Source organism: Dipodomys ordii, unplaced genomic scaffold (genome assembly GCF_000151885.1).
Source record: "Dipodomys ordii isolate 6190 unplaced genomic scaffold, Dord_2.0 Scaffold157, whole genome shotgun sequence".
Lineage (NCBI taxonomy): Eukaryota > Metazoa > Chordata > Mammalia > Rodentia > Heteromyidae > Dipodomys > Dipodomys ordii.
Genome location: NW_012267373.1, coordinates 5876028 through 5901756, shown reverse-complemented (window position 1 = coordinate 5901756; position 25729 = coordinate 5876028). Strand labels below are relative to the sequence as shown.

The 25729-nt window shown below is 34.2% G+C and overlaps 1 protein-coding gene across 1 annotated transcript in view; it reads right to left on the bottom strand.

Annotated features, from left to right (window-relative positions):
* Nucleotides 1-25729, bottom strand: part of Rev3l (REV3-like, polymerase (DNA directed), zeta, catalytic subunit) — a 135031-nt gene that overhangs the window by 44493 nt on the left and 64809 nt on the right. The window contains exons 11-19 of the mRNA XM_013032823.1: nucleotides 25219-25456; nucleotides 22992-23134; nucleotides 18086-22247; nucleotides 14755-15641; nucleotides 12989-13071; nucleotides 11732-11857; nucleotides 5848-6040; nucleotides 4527-4638; nucleotides 1124-1239 (exon numbers count right to left, since the gene is read on the bottom strand). Of these exons, the coding sequence (XP_012888277.1) occupies nucleotides 1124-1239; nucleotides 4527-4638; nucleotides 5848-6040; nucleotides 11732-11857; nucleotides 12989-13071; nucleotides 14755-15641; nucleotides 18086-22247; nucleotides 22992-23134; nucleotides 25219-25456 (6060 nt within the window). The remainder of the gene's footprint in view (nucleotides 1-1123; nucleotides 1240-4526; nucleotides 4639-5847; nucleotides 6041-11731; nucleotides 11858-12988; nucleotides 13072-14754; nucleotides 15642-18085; nucleotides 22248-22991; nucleotides 23135-25218; nucleotides 25457-25729) is intronic.

The window sequence follows — 25729 nt, the reverse complement described above, 5'->3', positions numbered from 1 at the left end:
CAAACATTGAAGGCATTTTATTAATTATAACTTCTCAAAGGTTGTCTTTCTGATTAGTTTTTTCAAATTTTCTTTCAGCCACCCAAAGTATGTTAACTTTGTTCTACACAGAACCTTTCCATTTAAATTTACTAACATTTAAGACATCATATTGAAGTCATAACTTCTCTAGGGTGGTCTTCTGATTTTTTTTAAATTTTGTACTTTTCTTTCAGTCTCAAAGTATTCAGGCTTTCAAGAAATCCTGTGAAACAAACTTATCAAGACTTTTGAGTATACACTTAAAAATATAATTTTTGGGGTCAGACATAGTGGCATAAACCTGTAATCCCAGGTAGCAGGATCAAGGTTTGAAGCCAGCCATGGGCAAAAAGCAGTAAGGCATTAAGGATTGGAGGCATCACTGAAGTGGTCAAGCACTTGCCTAGCCAAGTATAAGGCCCTGAGTTTAAATGCCAGTTACTAAGAAAAAAGAATACGTAATTTTTAAAAAGTGATTTATACACTATAAGTAATTTTGGTATGCTGTTACCCCCTTTCAACCAGAATAAACCCTTTCAAAATATCCTTCAAAATTCAGGTAGTTTTTTTTTTTTGCCTAGTACTCAAAAATCAATAGTTTATTAGTGTTCTACCTTTCTTGTCCTTCCTTACTAATCAAATAGATAAAAATGGAGCCAGAGAAAAAGAGTAAAATTATGGTATGTGAAGTCAAATATTATTTCACAACTTTGTAATGATTATGAAGACTATCTTGTATGATCAGAAAATACTTATGATGAAGGAAGGATAATAAAAATGAAGTATGTAGTATGACTGAAGTTCTTTTAAAAAAGGCTTATATGTATCACAAAGCTCATAGAACTCATAAATGTTATAGACTGTGATAGACAATTTGCTCCAGGAAAGTTAGAATGTGTTTGTGACTTTAACTGAGCATCACTACCCCACAATAAAAAGAGGCTATATATAGGACTTATATATATATATATATATAGTTATATATAGGACTTAACACAATTTAATATTAAAACTGAGATAGAGCAACAGTACTTATTAACAAATTGTCTTGACTTTATAATTTGTGTTGTCACTGAACCACAAAACTCTAAATTTTACGTACCTGGTACTCGAGAGATCATCTGACATAAGTCAACACTTAAAGCAGCGGCTCTTTGTAAAAGGTAGCCCCAGGAATGCATTTGAATCTCATATCCTAAAAGAATATCAGGATCATACCTAAAGGAAAAAAAAAAAGAAATTAAATGTGGACTATACAACATTTGCAAGCTTTAACTAGGGAGAACTGTTCATAATAGAGATGCAAAACTAAAATTCTATATTCCATATTGGTTCTAAGAGGATGATATAATGGCTCCTACAGAATTTTTATACAAGCGCAGTTTCTTTTGTGAAATGAGCAGTTTTGCTAAGAATGTCTATTTGTTTGACCGGACTTAAGAAAGAGGCTTATGGGGGTAGTGAAATGTGAGGACATGTATAGTAATCCTTTAGGTCATTCAGTTGCCACTTCTCTATTAAATATTCTTAATGCTGAGAAAGAATATTAAAACTTGCCTTCTCTCACTTAATTTTATTGATTTGGTTCTCACACAAAGTACTGTCTAAGTAATGACAGACCTGTCTTTTTAACTTAAGAGGAAGGTGATTCTATTTAATGGGGATGAAAGTAGAGAAGGTAAACATCAAAACCTAGGAGAAAAATGTAATCATGTGGTTACAGAGTTACACTAGTAAAGTTGAACTGGCAAACTGCATTCAACTCAGGAGATATTTTGTGGCTCCTCTCAGGATAATCTTAAGTTTTGACTATCATGAACAAATGTTTGGTTCTGCTGTAAAGGAAAATAAAAAAACTGTATGGCTGGAGGAGAACTTGTAAGTTTGAGAGCTTATACATTTAATATGTTTTGAGAACAAAAACTACATAAACACAATCAAGAATCAACCTCAAAATTACTGTGATTATTTTATTCTTTGGAATTATTCTTTTATATTGTTTTGAGACAGGGTCTCACTATGTAGTTAGTTTAGGCTGGCATTGATTTCATGATAAACCTTAGCCTGCCTCTCAGGTGTTGGGATAACAAATGTGTGCCACCACACCTAGCTTATTATTGTATTCTTTATAAAAACCAAATAGCAAGGGTATAGTGTCTCACTGTAATCCCAGCTACCTGGGAGATAGAGGTTGGGAGGACCATTGAAGATAGCTCAGGCAAAGTTACTGAGATCCCATCAAAATCAAGCCTGTCACAGGTATTTGCTTGTGACCACAGGGAAATGGGTAGTTGTAGGTAGAAGGATTTCAGTCTAAAAATGCTTCTGGGTTAAAAAAATTACAAGTCCCTATCTGAAAAATATCTAAAGCAAAAAAAGCACTGGGAGTGTGGCTCAAATAGTTGAGTGCCTACCTAGCAAGCACAAGGTCCTGAGTTCAAACCACAGTACTTCAAAAAAGGGGAGGGGCAGAATGAATCAGAAACATTGAGCTGGCTTTTACATAATGACTTACAATGTTATTCTTAATTGAGGCTGTATGGCTTTTTCAAATTTATCACTTAATACCCTAAATATCTCAGTCAGTATCTTGAGTATTGGAGTATTATATTAATTTACTGCTACAAACTACCCCTGGTATAAAAATGGATCATAAAGAGATCATTAAACCTGTATTTAGAACCAGTATGCCAATCTTTGATCATACTTCTACAAGTATTTTCTCTTTCTCTTTTGCCAGTCCTGAGGCTTGAACTCTGGGCCTGGGCACTGTCCCTGAACTCTTCAGCTCAAGGCAAGTGCTCTACCACTTGAGCCACAGGCCCACTTCTGGTTTTCTGGTGGTTAAATAGAGATAAGAGTCTCAGGGATGTTCCTGTCTGGGCTGGCTTTGAACTGTAATTCTCAGATCTTAGCCTCCTGAGTAGCTAGGATTATAGGCATGAGCCACTGGCACCCAGCTCAATTTTTTAAATATATATTTTTTATTTTAAAGATAATGTACAGAGGGGTTTTAGTTACATAAGTAAGGTCATGAGTACATTTCCTATTGAGCCTGTTATCTCCTCCTTTGTTTTTCCCCTACCATCATTTTTTAACTTGGATACAGCCTAATCTTAATAGAATAACATATGAGATTAGAGTAGTAGCAATGAGAAAAAAAGGAAGAAACTTGAAATGGAGACAGTTATATTATTTTAAAATTACTATGGTTTAAAAATACCATTTTCCAAATCATGTTCAGTGAAATAAGCCAGATGCAAAGCAACATAGGTCCCATGGTTTCCCTTATTTGCAATAGTAAGTATACATCTAGGATAATCTTAGCAGATAAGCAGAATAGCTCAATTGCTATGTACATATGACCACATAAGATGACGCTAAACAAAATGAACTCCAAGACATGGACACAAGAGGTTTTTCTTTGTTACTGTTGTTTTTAATGTACTATGTGATTTTTTTTGTTTCTTTTGTATGTTCTTTCCCCTATGGTATATTTCATTATCACTGTATTTGATTCTGGTACCCTGGTATACATATTTATTTGAATTAGGGAAGGGAAGGGAACAACAGAATGGTGAACAAAAGACAAAGGAGGAACCAATGCAACAGTGATGTTCACAAGACAATATGTTGGAAATTATCGGTACAACTTGAAGGAAATTGTAGGGGAGAGAGAAAGTAGGAGGAAAATGAGGGAAGGGGTAAGAAGTTTGACAAGAAATATACTTTTTACCCTACTTACGTAACTGTAACCCCTCTATATCACCTTGACAATAAAAAAAATTTAAATACCATTTTCCAGTACCAAAGTTAAACATTCCATATTTTTTTGCATTAATAAAAGTGTGAGCACTGAAAACATCTGACACATTGATGTAATCTCTGTGAGAAGATAAAAGGTAGAACTGACAATGGCAAGACAGGCATCTTATCTAGTCACCAGTGCTATAAATAGCAAAAATGATTTCTTTTTTCCTCTCTAGAATAAAGTACATTTCTCTCTTATAGAAATGAAAAGGAGGCATTTATTTTAAAATTAATATAGATTAAAAACACCATTTTCATAAATTTTGACAAGATTTCATTATCAACCAATATCAAATGGTCTCAAACAAAATACTCAAAATAGTACTGAATAGTAGATGGCTCCAAGGTAGCAGTTTATTTAATAAGTTATACTATTTGATTTTCATACAGTTCTCCATTATTTCAGACCCATAGAAAAATCCAGCCTAATATGCACCTAAGAAATCAGAAGCTAAGCAAGCTTCTTCTCCTGCTCAATTGTGAAAATAGTTTTTCATATGAAAATTATTTTTCATATCCCTTATATATTGATGGTGGTCTGAGGTTGAGTGCATAAACTTTGCAGGGCTAATTCTCTACTTTCAAAGCTCACAGAGAATTCTCTTCCTCTTTCAAATATTTACCCATATATCTACAACAACATGAAAAGATCGAAGAAACAAAGACTAGAAAAATTAGAAAATACAAGTTAATACCTCTTCATTATATTTGCAATTTCTTGAAAGAGTGCCTTCTCATCAGCAGCATATGTAACTTCTAGTCCTGTAATTCCAGATCTGATAAGCAATGGGGTCTGATATCTGATATCTAAGAAATAAACAAGATGGGTATTGTTAATATTAATTTATGTAATTCTACATAAAATATTAGGACTTGCTTTAAGTGCACGACTAACATATTTCAAATCAAGCATTCGTTAAAGTATAACAAACCCAACTTCTGGAAAAACTTCTAAACAATTCCCTCTTTAAGAAATAAAAAAGATTCCATTTGTAGTGCTTGCCTATTTCCATGACATGACGACTTCTATGGCTCACTTAAAGTGATATGTTAGTTATTTATTTGTGGGGAGGAGGATGAGATGCCATACTAGAGTTTCACCAAGAACCTTCATGAGCCAAGCCCCTAACTCTTTTTGCTAGGATGGATCTCAAACTTCAATTATCCTATCTCACTTTGTGGAGCAGCTGTAAACCACCACACCTAGCTCAACATCAACTACACAGTAATTAACTCATGAACTGGTATGAGCCACCTCAAAGGCACAAATAATTAAACTTCAATGGTTATATGGTTTTGTTCTATATTAACACTTCCACAATGGACCAAATTCATTTTTATTGTTATTATTTAAAATTGCAGAGAAATTTGTATTTTATAAAATCCGTCTATATTACTCGAGGAATCCATGCACTTTCAAAAATATAAGTATTTAGAAGATACAAATACCTTGAAAATTACTTATAAATCGTTAACTTCTAAGGTAAACAAATTCTACGCTTGTAACAAAATACATCTATTTGTGGAAAATTATCTAGCCAATTATGGGTCTATGTATCCCAAGGTCTATTATCTATGTATACCCATCTAGAGATACATAGTCATTTGGATTCTGTATGAATAAATTATAGATATCCTAATTAGAATTTTACTAAGACCTTTATGTTATGTTGCTTCTGATTGCCATCTCTTCCTTATCTTGGTACTAAAATAAAATAAAAATCTAAGATAATAAAAATCTAAGATAAATCTGGGTCTTACATGTTAGGTTAGTGCTCTAACACAAAGCCACAACCCTAGTCTACTTCTCATACTTGGAAATAATTCAAACAAAAATAATGAATGTAGGACAAAGTTCATACAACTTCCTATCCCCATTTCAGCAAACATTTTAGAAAGAAGTCATTGGCTTCCCTGGATTATATCTCCAACACAGAATTTCTCCTCAAATTCCCTGTTAAAAGACTCATCCTAAAACAGGCAGTTAATAAATTAATTAATAAACATCAATATTACCTTGACCAAAGACTGTTTTATCTTTATCAATCACTATTACACCAGTGAGTTCTGTTTTTTCTGTATCTGGGAGTGGACTGTCTGATGAAATACAGTAGAACAAGGCACAGATTGGATCAAACTCAGGATCTGGTTCCAAATCTCTTCTAGTTCGAGCATGTAACTCCACACTGATTAGGGTAAGATTTTGTGTCTATAAAAGGATTGAAAGATTGAAACATTGTTTTTCAGATATGCATTCTCAAAAAAATGTTTCACTAAGACTATTAGGAAGTATGTGTGCAAATTACTGAAAAGTGGCCATAAGTCACAATACCACACAAATTTATTAAACTACAAAGTTTTACTTACAGGGTGCTATTAAATCAGATTATGTTTTTATTCTATAAAATGAGCTATAATCCCTTAATGACAATACCTATAAATATTTCTCTAATATATATATAATACCTCTCAATTAAGATAATTTCTGTTTAGAAAGAAAATGAGTAGTCCAAGTGGTTATGTTCATGTAAGCTAGTCGGTCATTATTTACTCTTTATACAGTTAACTAAACTGTACTTGTCATTAAACCAAAAAGATTTTTTTTTAAAGTTTAATCTGTTACTATTTGAGGGGTAAATTTAGACTTTTATACACACTAGGGAAAAATTTTAAACTACAGTTTTTCCTAAAACTACCAACTGCATAACCATATTTTACCAATGTAAATATTATGCCATTTAATAAAAAGCTTTTTATACTGCTAATAAAAACTTAACTATATACTCAGTTCTTCCTAAAATCATATACTTAAGACTCTAGTTATTCAGTAACCTGCAGTAGGATGATGGCTTGAATCCAGTTTAAAGTCAAATGTGAGCAACAAAGCAAGATCCTGTCTATAAATCATTAATTAATTAATTAAAAAATTAAAATATCAAAAACTCATGTTGGCCCTTAAGAACTCTAAGTAAGAAAAACAAAACACAGCCTGGGTTCATCAGCATATGGTATATTTACTACGTATATAAGCACCAATGGCTTATGCCTGTTCCCAGGAGGTTGAGATCTAAGGATCACAGTTCAAAGACAGCCTAGGCAGGAAAATCTATGAGACTCTTATTTCCAACTAACCACCAAAAAGCTAGAAGTAGAGCTGTGGGCTCAAGTAGTAGAGGGCTAGCCTTGAAAGAAAAAGCTTAGGGACAGAGTTCAGGCTTGAATTCAAGACCCAGGGATGGCACAAAACACAAAAACAAAACTCATATAAATGCTACTAGTATAATCTTGTTAGTTAATCATATCATATAAGTTTACCAAAAGATTTGCATTTAGTATTTAGCTTGAATGTAAACTAATGAAGAAATGTAAATGATAGGTGTAGGATTTGGCAAATCTTTTTGAAGGACAATTTAGAAGTATCTATCATAATTGCAAATAGGGATATCCTTTGATCTAGAAATTTTATTCCTGAAAACTTATCTTATACTCTGAATGTAGTAAAAATATATGCATAAAGATGGTTATCCAAGGTTTTATAATAGCAAAAGACTCGAAAAACCCTAAATGGGGCCAGATGTTGAGACTCACAGACAAATTTCTGGTCACTCTGGAGACCGAGCTCTGAGAACTAAGGCTTTGAGCTAGCTGAGCAAAACAAACAAACAAATATCCAAAAGACTGTTATTCCCAAGTACTAGCAAAAAGCCAGAAATGAAGGTATGGCTCAAGTGGTAGATAGAGCACCAAAGAAGCCAAGCAAGAGTTTAAGACACTAAGTTCAAATACCAGTACCGAAATATTAAATCTTTTCCCTCTCTGGTTATGAAATTTGCTTTTTAATTATGTAAGAATCATATTAGTCATAAGGGCTACATGTGATAGAATATACTGTAACCTTTACAATTTTCAAAAGAATGAGCCAGGTCTAAATGTCTTAATATGGAAATATCAATGTAATTCATTGGTAAATGAAGAATTGGGAATATAGTACAAAGTAAATACATAGAAAAGTTCAGTGGAGGCACAAAATGTAAAACTTATTGCCCTGACAGAAGAAAACTGGTGACCTGAAGCAAGATGAGGAAAGCTTACTTCTTGTTGTAAATTTTCTGTCCTCCTTTTTACCATATACATGTGCATATTAGTAAATTGGTTGAATGCTTTTTACGTTATTATATGTATATATATATATATACACATATACATATATATATATATATATATGTATGTATATTTTGTTTTTTTTTTGTCGGTCGTGGGGCTTGAACTCTAGGCTTGGGTACTGTCCCTGTGCTCTTCAGCTCAAGGCAAGTGCTCTACCACTTGAGCATAGTGCCACTTCCAGTTTTCTAGTGGTTTACTGGAGATAAGAGTCTCATGGACTTCCTGCCTGGGCTGACTTTGAACCGTGATCCTCAGATCTCAGCCTCCTGAGTAGCTAGCATTACAGGGATGAGCCACCGGTGCCCCTCTTACTTTATATATACTATATATATACCTTACATTCACAGTTTTCCATTTATCAATGTATTATAGTGATATATCGATATTAAGACCATTCGCTTAATCCCTTCTTTCCTTCATTCATTCACTTATTCTACTGGTAGTGGGCTTGAACTAACTTATTCTTTTAAGGCTGGCACTACCACTTGAGCCACACCTCCACTTCTGGCCTTGGGTAAGTCTCCAATTTATCTGTCTGCCTCAGCTGGCTTCAAACTAATCCTCAGGTCTCAGCCTCTTGAGTAGCTAGGATTACAGGTGTGAGTCACCAGTGTCAGGTCTGTAACTTTTACTTTTAAATATACATTCTATTATTAAGTTGTTATACAAAGGGTTAACATTCTATAAGTCACATTATGAGTACAATGCTTCTTGGTGTATGTCACCCCTTCCTTCATTCTCCCCCACTTTCTCCTTCCAATCTCTACATTCAAGTTACATAGGTCATTTTTTAACATAATATACATTGAATGTAATGACATTTGTTCACTTTTTAAAACATTTTAAACATAAAACTTTTTAAAAACTCTTAAGAAATTAGAAAGCCACAATGGAAATAATAAAACAAATAATCACAAACCCAATACTTTCCCAAAATTGCCACTGATGTTTCTATTTAAAATTTTTTTAATTTAAATAAGTACAATGGAGAGTGAAGGAAAAGAACTTTCACATATATGTATATATATAAGAGGTATGCAGTGCTGTAGTTTGAATCTAGAACTCCACACATAGTAGGCAAGGGCTCTGCTACTGAGTCATACCTAGGCCCCAGGAATGTCCATTTATTCATTAACTCACTTATTCTGCTGGTACTGAGACTTGAATTAGATTGTTCCCTTAAGGCTGGCTCTACCACTTGAACCACACCTCCACTTCCAGCTTTGGCTAAGTCTCAGATTTATTTGTCTGTATGAGCTGGCTTCAAACTGTGATCCTCAGATTTCAGCATCCTGAGTAGCTAAGATTACAGGTATGAGTCACCAGTGCCTAGTCTAGTACTTTTACTTTTAAATGTAATTCTTCAGGATTTTAACTTGACAAGTAGAATGTACTAATTTAGTAAATGCCAAATTTTGACTGGAAAAAATCTCCTTCCCAGAGCCAAACAGAACAAAACAAACATTTCAATTAGGAAATGATAATGATGTGGAAAAGAGTATAGAGAAGAGTCTGAAAGGTGGATTTCGTTAGTAGAATTTTATGTTCGAATGTTTTCTCTCTAGTCCTGATATAAAAAATGGATACTATTCTTAGGGGCATTATTTCAAGCAAACATATAATGAGATGGCTAGAAAGGCTTAATAAATGTTGCTAAGCAAAAGGAGAACAAGGATTGCTCTTAGGCACTGAGTGCTGATAATGCAGAGAAAGTTAAGTCCAGAGTCATGGAAACAAGATATCAAGAGACACAGGTCCCTAGACAATGGGAGAGAATACTGTCATTTTAGGTTCACTTCCTCTTTTGACCACAAGGTGGCTATTAAGAATGTATACTGAGAAAACGAAGTCTGTCAGTAATCAACCAGATATTTTCAGTGATTTTAACCTCAGAAGGACCATGATCCTGAAATCAGATTATGTAGAACAAATACATAGAAAATTATGTTTTTCAAATAATGCAAATGCAAACAACAGAATAAGTCTTTAAGGCTAGAGAGCTAGTACAGGGCCAGGTACAAAAATAGGAGGTACATAAATGCTGTTAAATAAAAAGTTTACAAATGAATAAATCAGGGAGTAAACTATGTCCTAACTGAATTCTAATAAAACTGAGCTTAACTTTCAGGTGGTTACTAATTCTTTGCTACATATGCGAGAAGACATAGCAATGATAAAATTAATACTTTCCAAAAGAAATATAAACCAAAAATAATCTAAAATTTTCTAGTAGCAACATTTTAAAAAGTAAAAGTAAAGTTAACTTAATCTTAAAACATTACAAAAATTTAATCCAATACAGTTTGAGAATTCCTTATCCAAAATACTTGGATCCAGATATTTGGACTTTGGGAAATTTACACATACATAATGAGATATCTCACGGATGGTACCTAAGTCAAAGCACAAAATTTATTTATTTTCGTGTGCGTGTCTGTGTGTCCTGGGGTTGGGGCTTGAGCCCAGGGCCCGGGTATACCCCTGAGCTTTTTGCTCAAGGATGGTATTCTACTACTTGAGCCACAGAGCCACTTCAGGCTTTTTTTTTTTTTTTTTTGCTGGAGATAAGAGTTGCATGGCCTTTCTTGCCTGGGCTGCAATCCTCAGATTTCAGCCTGCTGGTAGTTAGGATTACAGGCATGAACCACAAGCAGCTGGCTGATTTACTATTCTTATATAACTCATAAATTCAACTTGTAGGTAATTTTGTACAATATTTTGAGTGTATCTCTGCTTTGACTATAACTTGTCATGTGAGGTTAGACATGGAGTTTTCCATGTGTGGCATCATATCAGTACTCAAGAAGTTCTGGATCCTGGACTTTTGGATTAAGAATGCTTAACCTGTACATTTAAAATACCATACTTTCAACAAGTAACTAATATAAAAGTTACTGTTACATTCTTTAACTTATTGAATATTTGAAATCAATACGCCATTTTATATTTACAGTGGATTTCTGTGAATGCTAAATTTTCTATGGCAAAACTTCATCTATATTTAGAGTTCATAGAATTTACAGTGGAAATAGTTATATTACATACTTAAGTTGTTCAAAGCATACTTTAAAAAAACTAATGTATAAGTTGAATATCAGTATTTAAACCCAAAATAATTACAATAAAATTTAAAATTTCATTCTTCAGCTGTCTACTCTGAATTTTAAGCTCTCAATTGTTAGTGGCTAACCAGAATAAAAGCCCCTACATAATGAAAATAATGTAAACTGATTTCCATTGTATTGCTAGCCAGTATGTTTTGAGATTTAAACATCTAAATTTATAGTGACTCATTTACAAATTTTTTCAATTCCATATTATGACTTATGTACTTTGTGGTAAGATAATGTCCTAGTCTTCGGCATGTAAGTTGTACTGTGAAAATAAATAGCTATCAAGATTATGTGAATAAATTAATGTGTCCTCTTTTGTAGCAAGCTCTAACATTCTCAACCAACCAAATAGAAAATGTAAATAGAAGTCACATTGAAGATGTGACATTTGATGTGATTAGTTATACATATTTTATCAATGTAATTCTAATATTTAAAATTATTTAACATCTATAAACTAAACTTCAGTTACTAGATGTGAAAACTGTGAAACTACAACTGATCATGCTTTAAGTTTACTTTATATAAATGAAAATAACAAAGACAGAATTCACTGTATCCTTCCCTCACTGAATTATTTTCAAACTTGTTCTATAGAATAAATATGAACACTGCAATTTTACCTCATGTAAAGCTTTTGCCTCCTGTAAGTTTTGTATGCTGACTTTGAAACCGTAAGTGTTGTTCAAAGATGGTCCATCAATCTGAGACGTTTCTTTCTTGGGGGAATTTACTGCTGCAAACTGATTCTATTAAAAAGACACATAGCCAGAAAAGATAAATGAATAATAATTTTCTTTTGTTTCCTTATCACCACTTAGAAAATATATTTTATGTGTTTAAACATATGTCTTTTAAAGTCCAAGAAAAAAATTCCATTCTAGTAACTGGATATATACACACATATCAGATACAACCTATAACCAAACCATACGCTGATCTTTGTTTTTGCTATTCCCAAACACTACAAACAACATTGGTACAGAGCTGGCATTTATGTGACCTGGACATTTATGCTGAGTACTTTTTAGAAGACAAGCAGTAATTAATATAAAGTTTTATAAATTGAATTTGTATTTTACCCTAGTATTACATGTACCTGAAAGATGAATTACAAAACTCAAATATTCAGATAAAAGGTCATTTTTTTTCTGCTTACAAATCCATTTACCATTCTCCTTAAAATGTTGATTTGTTTTATAACTCACTGGCAGTAGCTATTAATAAATAACTTAAACAATTTTATAAATAAAAGTCTAAAAAGAATAGGTATAAATACTGAAATACATTTTATATAATATTCACAAGAAGCTGTCAATATGTGATTTCCAATTAATATTTTTCCAAGAATAGATGTGCAATGTTCTCCACATAACCATAAATATTTCTAAGTATTATATTTTAGTATCTAAATATTGTTACAAACTTCTCAGTTTCAGTAGTATAAAATGTTGCTTTCCTTCTCTACTTAGTGAAGTAAACTGAAAAAATTAATAGTTATATTTGAGAAAAAATAAACCAAGGAAAAGGATATATTTTTGGTGGGATCAAAAATCACTTACTTGAGCTCTGCTGTCATTGGATTGTTCTGATTTTGCCAGTAATCAGTTAATGTATTTGTATCCTCATAATCCACATTTTGGCTATCATATTCACTTTCTCTGTAATATTTGTATTTACATATAAGAATCTTTTAGATCCCAGCATTTAAAAAAACTTAAAAAATAGGCAATTTGTTCTCTCAAAGATATGTAAATAATGATGAAAAATATAAGCAATGAAAAAATTTAATTGAGACACAGCTTTTATCAATTATCTAACTGAAATCTAACAGTAAGACTGGATCTTCCATTGACTGTAAATTTGTTTAGTGTAATTACCTTCGTCTGAGTTGTTAAGAGTACTCTTCTAAGAGTGTCAGTATTACTTCCTTTCTTATTACTCAACTTCTGTGTTTTTGGTTCTGTAAAAAGAAATTTTATTTTTACTCATACATCAAAATTACCTGCTTCTGTTTTAAAGAAAAATTTTGTTTTTACAAACAATTGTAAGTATTGCTCTAGAATTCCCCAAGTACTTCATAATGTTTAAGTAAAACTAATCCTTCCACATAGCTTGGTGGGCAGGTACATTTTACTGCACTCAGTTTCTTTATGGTTGAGATAGAATTATAAATATCTAAATGGTCACATGCAGAAAAAAGGTTTCCCATCCCTGATTGTATACCAATACCCTAAGTAGATACCTTAGCTATGAATAATATTGAACCCCATACATACATATTTTTTACATATGCATGCCTATGATCAAGTTCAACTTAGAAATTAGGTACAGTAAAAAGAATAGCTAATAATAACAAACATACAATAACATACTGTAATGTAATAAGTTATGGAAGCCAAAGAGTAGTTATTGAAGGATTCAGGTAGGTGTTAGAAAGAAAAGTGAAGGATGACTAGGTTTCTATGAGGGACACATATATGAGTATGTGTGTTTGAGAAGGCAGTAGTGAATGTGTGCAGATTGAGAATAAGTGTTAAAAAATACTGATCTTGTGGTCCCTTTGAGTAATCAGGTAGAAGTGATAAACAGGCAGCATCATAAGCTGTTCTGAAAACAGAATACCGAACTAGAGATATAAATTTGTGTGACCTGTATTAATCTTAGCGAAAAAATATGAAGAAGGCCTTAATAAGCTCTAACATTCAGATAATTGAGAAGAGGGAGCTGTTTTAAGGGAAGAAACTGAAGAATAAGGGTAACAGAAGAAAACTTAGAGTGGACTAAGAAAAAGGACTAAATAAATACAATGTTAAACTAGAGAAGTGTTTTTTAAAAAACTGGCTTTGAAGGGGAGGAGAAAGTAGATACAAGCTGGCTGGAGACAGAAAATCATAGGAAATTTTGGTTTTGTTTCTATTACATTTCTTTTTTCTCTTTCAGCAGTACTACTAGGGTTTGAACTCAGGGCTCATACTTGCTAGAGAGTTGCTCTGTCACTTGAAACATACTTCAAGCCCTTTTGGCTCTAGTTATTGTTTAGATAGGGTTTCAAGCTAAATTTTGCTTGGGCTAGTTTCAGACTACAATCCTCCTACTTTTGCCTCCTGCATAGTTGGGATTACTAATATGATCCACCATCCTTAGTTTGTTGAGATAGAGTCTTGCAAACTTTTTGCCCTAGCTGGCCTCAAACAGTGAACCTCTCATCTCTACCTCCTGAGTAGCTAAGATTACAAGTGTGCACTACCACAAAGAGGGGTCAAGGGTATAGCTCAGTGGTCTAGTGTTTGTGTGAGGCCCTGGATTTGATCCCCAGAACCATGAAAGTAAATGGGTAAGTAGACAGGTAAATAAATGGATGATGGGAAACGTTTGGCTATATGTAAAAAAGCCAATGGGGAAAATTAAGCTAAGAAGGTAAGGGTTATTATTTTTTTTAGAGGGTTGTTGTATTTTACCTAAAAGGTAGTAAGATAGGATGGAAATATTTTAGAGCAGAAAGATTGTTTCCACATGTTGATTTTATAAAACATAAAGTAGTAACTATCTCTCATTCCTTGGCTAAAATTTCATTTTAAAAGCTATGATTTTTGCTATAGTCTGATGCCTTTACACTACAAGGGTATTTACATTATATACTTACCTGTTGATAAAGGGCTAAGGTCAGTTGCTTCAGGAAGCCTTTCCAGAAGTTTTCTCTGTATAATTGGTGTACTATGAAGGCAAAATGATTCACATTTCTCAGTTCTTGCCTTAGCATTAATTGGAGAGATCATTAGTGGCTGCTGAGGCTCACTACAAGGGCTTTTGTGTATATCATCTTTTATTGGCTTTACGAAGTTCTCAACAGCCAGAGAACATAGTTCCTCTACGGTTGATGAAGGTCTATCATCTCCACATAATGCTTTGAAATTTGGGGATGCTGCTTGTTGCCAAGGGGGAATTACTGAAGAATCAGGGGAGCTATCATTAACATAATAGCTACTGTCATCATCTTCTTTCTCAGGATTATCTGTAGGGGCAATTGGTAACAACATCTGACTACATCCCGTGGTTGGTGCTACTAAAGCAATCTGAGAATGAGCAATAAGCTCCTTGGTATGTGATGCAGAGGGAAGTAAATGTGGACTTACATCCATTTGTGGAAGCACTATAGGTTTCTCATCTGGATTAACTAATGAACTGAACTGCTCAGCACATTTTACAATTGGCTCAGTCTTAGGGAATTTTTTATAATGTTCATATTCTTCTTTGGCTTGAAGCCATGCTTGAACCAGTTGTCGACTTGGGGCACATTTACAAGGCATAATCACAATTTTTTTATCTTCAACCATTTTATGGCTATTACTTGACCCTTTATTGACAATTGCTTGGCCATTACAAACAGGTGACCCTGGTCTGGGATTCTGAGTCATTGCTGAGAAGGCTGTTTTCCACAAACGAAGTCCTTCCAAGGAAAAGTCTCCTTCAAACTCTGCCAGATCATTTGGAAGTCGAGTTTCTACCATAAGGAGCCGTCCACCAATCTCCCTATAAACAAATTTAAGAACAAATTTTTTTTTTTCTCAAAGAGCATTACAAAAATATTTCATTCCTTATCTAAACATATTTTAGGGTCTCTTTTGGAGTTTTAAATATACTCATCTCTTTCTTCTCATCCACCCCCATTTTAGGTAGGAACACTCTATCAATATGCTTTTCCTCACAGGTATCTGACTGCCAAATTAATTTCTGTTGGAAGGCATCAATGCAATAGGAAAGAGGCATTTCTTTTTTTAGTGCCCCATGAAACCCTTTCCCCCCCTTTTTTTTAAACCAAGAAGACACACAAATGCATCACATCCAACTTTTTAGTACCACTAATCTTAAGGTAAGTTTCCACTCTTATCATAAATGGGTAAAAACAAGGCAATTTATCATTGAGAGCTTATACTCTTGAATTTTATCTGTGTACCCTATATTCTCTACTGCACATAGTAATTTAGTAAAGCCAGTCAATTCAAACACATCTTCGTATTTCCCAAAGTCCCTCAATCATAAAAACCTCACATGCTTACTGGTGACAATGGCAGTGCTCAGCCTGCACAAGACCTTTGGCTTAATCTCCAGCACTAAAAATCTAAAAAACAGTAAGGGTGCAGTAGCTCAGCCTCTAATACCAGCTACTCAGGGAGTGAAGACTGGGAGGATTGTGATGTAAGCTCAGCCCAGGCAAAGAGTTAGCAAGACACCACCTTAATCAATAAGCTGGGGATGTTGTATGCATCTGTCATCCCAGCCATAAATGAAGACTGTGGTGTAGGCTACCCTAGGCAAAAACATGAGATATAATCTGAAATATAACTAAAAGTAAAAAGTGCTGGAGTGTGGCTGAAATGGTAGATTGTATGCCTAGCAAATATGAGGCCTTAAACTCTAGTATCATCAAAAACAATAAAGAAAGCATGGTAAGTACAGGGCTGACACCAACATAAGAACTTAGGAGGGGGGTCTTTAGGACACTGGGGTGTGCCCCTGAATAGACTAAGGAATCTTGGTGTCATGATCTCTTTCCCATGATGTGCTGGCCTGTCAAAAACTCAAAGAAATGAGGTCAACAGATCATGGACTGGAACCTCTAAAACTGCGAGCCCAATTGACCTTTTCTCTTTATGTTAGTTGATTAAGGAGTTATAATTATAGACAGCTAGAATAATCATTTTAAACCCTTAAAAAATAAAATTCTAAGGTCCTGAAGACCTTCTAGTAGACCCTACCTCTTAAGGTTTTCCACCACTTCCCAATATTGTCAAGCTAGGGACTTGTCAAGGGACTGAGTCCCTTAACACATGGGCCTTTGGAGCATACTCAAGATCTAAACCATAGCAAAGAACATACACTTACAATTACTAATGGAGGTTTTTTGGTGTTTTTTTTTTTTTGGTTGTTGTTGTTGTTGGTCCTGGGGCTTGAACTCAGGGCCTGGGCACTGTCCTTGAGCTTCTCTGTGCTCAAGGCTAGTGATCTACCATGTCAGCCACAGCGCCACTTCCAGCTTTTTCTGTTAATGTGGTACTGAGGTATGAAACCCAGGGCATCATGCATGCTAGGCATGAACTCACCACTAAGCTACATTCCCATCCAACTAATGGAGGTTTTAAAATTATTTCTAGTACAGACTACTTTCTTTTTTTAAAATGTTTTTTATTGTAAAAATACTGTACAGAGGGGTTACAGTTATATGAGTAAGGTAATGAGTACATTTCCTATCGAGCATTGTTACCTCCTCCTTTGTTTTTCGCCTACTATCCCCCTACCCTCCCTACCTCACCCCCACCCCGCCCCGAGGTTGTAAAGTATGTTTTCAACATAGTGTCTTATACATCTCATTGTTACAGTGGGTTAACCTGTATCCTTATTTCAGCATTTTGTTATTTCCCTTCCCCTCCTCAAATTAGAAAATTGTATATACAAGATGCAGGGCAGCAGTACTTTCTTTTCATGTGGTTTCAATATCTTATGCAGGGCACCAGTACTTTCTTTTCATGTGGTTTCAGTATCTTTTAGTATAAAAATTTAACATAAAAAAACAACATTGTGCAATATAGTTCAGTGAATACTAGTCTAGCACGGTATGAGACTTTGGGTTTGATCCTAGCTACACATATACACCAAAAAAAAATCATCTTATACTTTATAGTACTATACCATTCTTTTTAATTTGGAACTATGTTACTGTAGGCCTCTAATTCTCTAATTCTGAAAGGAGATATGGTGTTAAATAATAGTGACTGAAATCCAATACTCATTAACTTAAACACATTTGTCTAGAGTAATCATCAGGTTGTAGATTCTCTTAGTAAACCTATAATTATAATTTTTTCTTAACAATACTTACAAGTACAATAGCACATGCAAAATAAGCAATCATGTATCAAATGTTATATGCAAAATAATTATTCAGTCACCTAAAGGGAAAAACTTATTCTGATTACCTGGGTTTTTCTGGTACATCAGAAGGATTACTGCAAAATGGTTCCTGGTATATAGTCTCAGAAAGGTCATGATCCAACAAAGTTGCTACAATTTCTTCTCTACTTGGTGGTGACATAAGTGGTTTCAGAATATGAGCAGTGCGAGAGGTGAAACTGCCATTTTTAGATTGTAAAGGAGAACTAGTAGACCTTGGTGAACTATCAGGACTTGGTGTCAATATATCATTGTTTCTTGAAACATACAATTCTAAATCTTCAGAGGCTGCATCCACAAGCTCACCATCAGGGGAGGAAAGTATTGTAGTAAAAGAGGTATTAACCGAGTCAAGAGACTGCCTCAATTCTTTCCTATTATGACCTTGAAGCCAGTCTGAATTGCTTGGTTGTGGGAGGTTAAGAAACACTTCTTTGCTCACTGTACTCCTATTTAATCTGGATTTTTCACTGAGACAGTCCTCTGCTTGCTGGACACAGAAAGAATCCATTATTGAATTAGATCGAGTTGTTAGAGGATGAAAGCTATTTTTCCATTGGTTGTGGCGATGACTCTCATTGCAATCTATGGACGATTTCTCAAAAAGTTCAGGACTTAAATTTCCAGATCTAATCCATGAGGCTGAGTCAGAAACATGATGCTTCTCTTCATCACACTTCTGGTTGTCATGACTTAAAAATTCATTTTTTTCTTTAGCTTGTCCTGGGAAGAGATCCTGAACAGCATCACTTAGAAACTTTTGAGGCAAATTGGGATCAGCTGGAACAAACTGACTGCCAGAATATAAGCTACAAAATCCAGTTTGACCTATTGTGTTAATATCAAAATTATAATTATGTTCAGGAGACAAACTATCTTCAAGGGAATAACAACTTTCAAAACCTGGATCTGAAAAAAAGATGGGACTATCATCTGACAATGAATTATCTAACTGGCCAGAGTTTTGTAAATTTAGAGACTCTACTTTTAGATGTTTGGCAGTTTTTTCTTTAGGTTTTGTACTTCTGGGAGTACGAGGTTTTCTTGGAGATGTTACTGATCGTGTCCGTTTATTTGCTTTATTATGTTCGAGGGAACCAGAAATATTTCTGTTTGGTTGATGTTTATTAGATAATTGGTCTTGTGTAATATTTGAATTTTGTGCTTTCAGCTGTCTTTTTTGTAACAATTCTTTTAGAACTGCTAGTCCAGACTGTCCTTCACCAAAAGATGACGGTGTTGACATATTTTGATTTTTACAATGAGAAAGTGTTTTAGTTGGTGAAATTGCTTCCGACAATGACCTTTGTTTTACTTTGTCAGGTTTAAAATTTGACATATCTAAAATAAAGCCCCTTTGTTTCTGCTCCCATGCCATTTGTTTGACTGGACTTCTTAAGGAAGTTACAATGCAATTATTAGGCATCTGGCCTTCTTCAGAAGCTACATTTCGGGGAGAACTAGCTTCACTATGTTTTGATTGTTCTGTCATGCACACAATCTGCTGCTGACTATCTTTGCAATGCAAAAAATTAGGAGCATAGATCTGGTCTGATTTTGATTCTAGGGTATTATGATACTCACTTAACTTCCCAATAGATGGCATATAATTTTTCTTTGTATTTGTATTCTCTTCTATCTTTGGAGACATTACACTTGAAGACATCTGTGAACTTTGTGCAACCTGAGACAAATGGTTGGAAAGGTCAAATATATTTTTTTGAATCAAGGTTGATTCCTTTAGAGAAAACATAGCACTTTGATTATGAGACCTCTGAATATTAATTTTTGAGATTCCAGGTGCTATAGATCCACAAACAACTGATGAATGAAACTCATCTAGTGAACTAGGGAATGTCTGCAAATCTATAGACTTTTTGCTTTCTAAAAATGAAGAAAAGCATCCAGATAACTTCTGTTGTGCATTGATTCCCATAGGCTGTGGAGCAGTAAGGGGATGATCTGTAGAAGAGCCTGTGAGGCACACCTCTTTCTGCTTAAGAAGTACTTGAGAGCTAGAACTATTTGTGAGCTCAGAAATATTCTGATGCTTTAGCATAAACTTAACTTCAGTACCAGACTGAGGTTTTATTTTCTCATCCTTAAGCATTATGTGTTTTCTTGATGTACTTTTCTCATTTGTTTTTTGTTTCTGTTTGGCTCTTGGCTTCTTTTTTCCATCATCTACTAGTTTATGTGTCTGTTTCCGTTTGTTTCTCTTCTTAGTAACTACAGAAGAATTAACAAGCTTTGTTTTTGATTTCTTAGCTTGCGTTCTCGGCCGACTATTTTTTCCTACACGAGAATTAGCTGTCTTACAATTTAATGCAGTAGGACTCTTAAAAAGCATTGTTTCTTTTTCTGCAGCAGCTATAATTTCTTCAGCTCTTGGATCTGTGGGAGACCAGCAGCGAGGTGGAGAAGAATTGATAGGGCTTGTGCTTCTCTCAGAAAGAAAACCTAGTTTAGACATAACATCACTATAAGTTAAGTCACAGTCTTCGGTTTCAGCATTATAAGATGGTGAAGGAGGAGAAAGAACAGCATGGGATCGCTTTTTCCTGAAAGATAAAGTTCTTTTAATATTTTCACTATTTGTCCTTTGTTGTTTACCATTTCTTTTCTTAGCAGACTTATGTTTTGATTTTCTTCTGTGACTTTTCTTTGGCGTTAGTGGATAAATGGGATATTTGGTTGCAGGGGAATCAGGAACTTTTGGCCAAAAATCCTTCAAAGGTGCAAGTTTTTTATATAGTTCCATTTTTTCCTCTGTTAATATTACTTGTTTTTCTTTAGAGTCTACTTTTCCTAGCTTCACAAGCATATTTTTCCTCCCTCTAAATCTATTAATAATAATATACTTAATAATGACAGGGGGCAGCTTTTTAGACATTTTTCTTCGTTTTCGAGATTTGAGAGTTCCATCTAAACTTTCACTGATTTCCATGGCATGAGGTAGGCTAATTTTTGTGTTATGTGTTACAAAACTTGACTCACTATCTTCAGTTTCATAATTTACCTTGCGTTTGGCCCGAAGTGTGTATTTATTTCCATACAGTCCAAAGGACTGTTCAGTTTCTAAGGTTCCATCTCCAAAGTGACAGTCTAAAAAATTGTCTGTAGATGTTTTGTTTTCAAAAGTTCCACAAGTGGCTTTAATTACATCACTGGCCAAAGCATTATTTTTCTCAGGATTGCTATTATATGGATTATTTTGCACACAACTATTTTTTGTGGTTTCAGTCTCATTACTTTTGGTAGAAATCTCCTGATGACCCACAAGTTTCCTTTTATTCAATTTTAGCCGGGATGCTTTACTGCCAGCTTGTAGTTTATATGTGACAGGAGAAAGTTTTTGTGGTCTAGTGAGACAATTAGAAAGAACAACACTGGGAAAAAACATATAATGTGCTGCTTGCTGGCTGAGACTTGGCTTTTCTGGTTTATGTTCTTGAAATTCTTCATATCTGATTTTAAGTTTATTTAGTCCACTCTCATCAGCAATGTTATCAAGAGAATGTGCCACAGTTCTATTCTCCCCTGAGCATGATAGCGAGTCACAATTTTCACTTAATGATGAGGAAAATAAACTATTCAGAGATGTGCTGCTTCCTTTTCCATTTCCTTCAGGGGCTGATTTATTTTTTGAGTGATTTAAATCAGAAAAACTGAAAGAGTTTTTACCCAATGTATTCTCGCTTGTGTGACGGTTTATGTGTATAAAAGGAGCATCCTTTTCAATCTTTCTAACATTTGAATACTTTCTACTTGGTACTTGTCTTGTAACAGATGGAATATCTTCTTCATAGTCAAAAATATTACGTTCACACGAAGATATTGGAAGGATATCTTTCTTACAAATCTCTTTATGAGAGTTTTCTGAGTGTACACCACTGCTTAAAGATCCATATTTCATAGAGTAAGTGCTTTCATTTGCAAAAGAAGAGACTGAATTATCTATAACTTTTTCTACATTGTTTGACTGTGAAAGGTCTTCAATTAAGTCTTCCTTGTTCAAAACGTGGGAAGAAAGGGCACTTGTGTGTTTACACTGAAATGTAATCTTAGCAGAAGATGGGGGTTCTAATGTAGCAGCATCTTTGTGAAAGATGGAAGGCTTAACTGATAGCTTGCTTGTTGCAATCACAGAAGAATGGGTTCTAGAACTTTCATTATTCAGTGGATTGTCTGGATAGAAGAAAAACAATTTTTTAATTTATATTATTAATTTTTAAAAGTATTTCCTCATATCAAACTACTCTTACCATAAAATAAATTATATGAAATTGTACATTTAAAATGGTTATCTGAATAAAATGCTTTTCTTATGAAGATATCTCAAATTATCAGATATCTCAATCAAATTAATATCTTAAGCCCTTTTTTAAATCAGAAAAAATTTTATTAGCATTCACTATCTTTTGGATAAAAAGGGAGAATCAGTGACACATTTTAATTTTTCCATAAAATAAGGCTTATTTGCATTTTCACTTAAGGTAACTTTCTTACAATAATTGAATGTTAATACTCTAAAATGCTCGAAGTTTACAAAACTGAGAATTACTAATTAGCAAATGTTATGTCCTGTAGATTTTTTTTTCAAAAGCCAAAGAAACATAATAGCATAATGAAGTCAATTATATAGAAAATGTGAGAACTGTTTCAAAATAAGATACAACTGGGGCTGGGAAGGTGGCTCAGTGGTAGAGAGCTTGCCTTGTATGCATGAGGCCCTGGGCTCCATTCCTCAGCACCACATAAGCAGAAAAAGCCAGAAGTGGCTCTGTGGCTCAAGAGGTAGAGTGCTTGCCTTGAGCTGAAGAGCTGAGGGACAGCTCCCAGGCCCAGAGTTCAGGTCCACAACCGACAAAAAAAAAAAGATACAATTTTTAACACCTAAATAAAAGGTTCTCAGTAGAATGACTTACTTACCACTGTTTTCATCTGCAGTTCCATCTAACTGAGGTATAGAAAGATTGGCAAGAAGCAAACTGTTATCACTCCATTCCATTTCATCTTCTGAAGATGAATCATCATCTTCGGTTGAACTTCTGTGGGCGTTTCTGCACAGTGAACTAGAGAATGTTAAAAGTCACCAATAAGACAGAAAATAGAACTTTAAATGTAAGTAATTCATCTAATATGACTAGAATAGCAAAACAATGAAAGATGTGGAAATAATGTTAACTTTAAAAAAGAAAAGCCAATTTATTTTATGAACATGCTCTATAATGGGTGATGGCAAAAAATTATTGTAAACTAACTTTATAATCTCCTTCACGTGGAAGAGGATATGAGGATCTCAGTTCTAGGCCAGCCTGACAAAAACTAGTGAGATTTTATTTTCTAAAACAAAAAATCTATAGGTATATAGCTCAAGTGGTTGGGCCTGAGTTCAATCCCTAGGACTGGAATGAAAAAAACAAAAAAACAAACTGAAAGAAATATCAGACATTATTTAATACAGATCAGATTTCTAGTCTGTGTGGCTAAATGTAAATACTCTATTTTCAACTAATTTTTTTGTCTTTTATTTTTTTTGCTGGTCATGGGGCTGGGCACTGTCCCTCAGCTCTTCAGCTCAAGGCAAGCACTCTACCACTTAAGCCACAGTCCCACTTCCAGTTTTATAAGGTGGTTATTGGAGATAAGAGTCTAATGGACTTTCTTGCCCCAGCTGGCTTTGAACCACAATCCTTAGATCTCAGCATCCTAAGTAGGTAGGATTAATACATGCATGAGCCACTGGCATCAGCTATTTTCAACAAATTTTATATAATCTCTGCTTTTCCATTTGTTAGGGATTTACTACCTCAAGTACATTTTCATCATCACTGACCCTTTTGATATTGAGCAAAATCTTTTATATTTCTTGTTACTAGGTATTGAATCCATGTCCTGAAGTATACTATTATTTGAACTACATCCTTAGATCTTTTGTAGAGACTTACGTTGGAAAACATAGTATCGTATTTGGAGGCTTCATAGGCCAATTTGTAAGCATAAAAATACTTATGTTATACACAAATAAACACTGCATTTGTGGATTAACTTCTTTCCTCTTTCACAAAGGCTTTCACATTGAAAAATTTCAAACAGACTTTAGAAGTTCAAAAGAAAAACATATTTTATTCAGTCTTTCAAGCTCAGAAGCTGATTTTTTTCTCCAAATATATCATACAACTCAGGGCTAGATTCAAATCAAATAAAACTCACAGAGACTAATTAAGAAAACTGCAATGTGTTCTTACTGATTTATCTTCCTCTTCCTTACATGCTACACAAGTGTTTTACCACTAAACTTGAATTTTCTGAGACACAGTCTCACTATATAGCACAAGCTGGTCTCTAACTCGTGATCCTCTTGTCTCAGCTTCTCAAGTGATCAGATTACAGAGTTCTATCAGGAGGCCCAGCTTATTGGATTTATTCTGAGAAACAACCAGAATAAGTGTTTGCTTTATTTATCTATCTTTATTACTTAATTCATTCAGGTTAATCAGACCTGAAAGCCATTCCTCGTCTTCAAGCTGACTTCAGACATTATTACTTAGATCCCAAACAGCTTAACTATTAGAGGGCATTTTTTTTAAAGTTGTAAGATAAAGGATAGCTTTAATTTTGCCTTATTTTCCCCTTTCATATATTAATACTGTACATACAAGCAGAGGATGATTTCTAATCATCCTTAATCATTTCTTAATCTTTGTGGAGGTAGAAAGTTCTTATTTTTCTTCAAATATTAATATATGCTACATGAAAAACAAAAGCCACTAGTTAAAAGGGTTTTAAAAAATTTGGCATCAGCGGTTCACACTTTTAATCCTAGCTACTCAGGAGGTTGAGATCTGAGGATTGTGGCTCAAAGCCAGACCAGGCAGGAAAGTCCATGAGTCTCTTATCTCCAATTAACTACACAAAAAAGCCAGAAGTGGAGCTGTGGCTCAAGTGGTAGAGTGCTAGCCTTGAGAAAAAAAAGCTCAGGGACAGTGACCAGGCCCTGAGTTCAAGCCTCAGGATTGGCACACACAAACAAAAAGTTAATTTAATTCACAAATATTTTATATTATGAATAACAGCATGAAATAATTTCTGATTAAAGAATGGTGATGATTACAAAAGCAAGCTATTGAAATAACAGAAATAACTAATAAATTACCTCTTTTGGGTACAATGTTCTTCAATATTGTTATCCCATCTCTGGGACATCACCAAACTAAGCTCCATTTCCTCTTTTTCAATCTGTGGTTCATTTTCTTCATCATCACTATTTTGGGGATTTTTCGTATGACCAAAGGGGCGACATGGTGATGACAGCCTATTTCTTCCCTCTTGATATCCATCACTTTCCAAGCCAGCAAGAAGATGTACCAGAGACTCATCAGGACTACTGCCTACTATTGAAAAAAATAATAGTTAAGCAATCACTATCCAATAACTTGAGTTTCTAAATAATCCAACAATTGAGATTAGTTATAAAATAACATCATAGACACTAAAAAGTATGAACAGAACATAGTTGATGCAAAGGTTCAGGTGTTGGCAGTTCTATCACCAAAATGTGATATTTATACTACCTGCATTAGAATAATTTTGTGACCTTATTTAAAACACCATTCTCAGACCCATCCCATAGCTACTGAATCAGAATTTATAGAGTAGAACCCAGG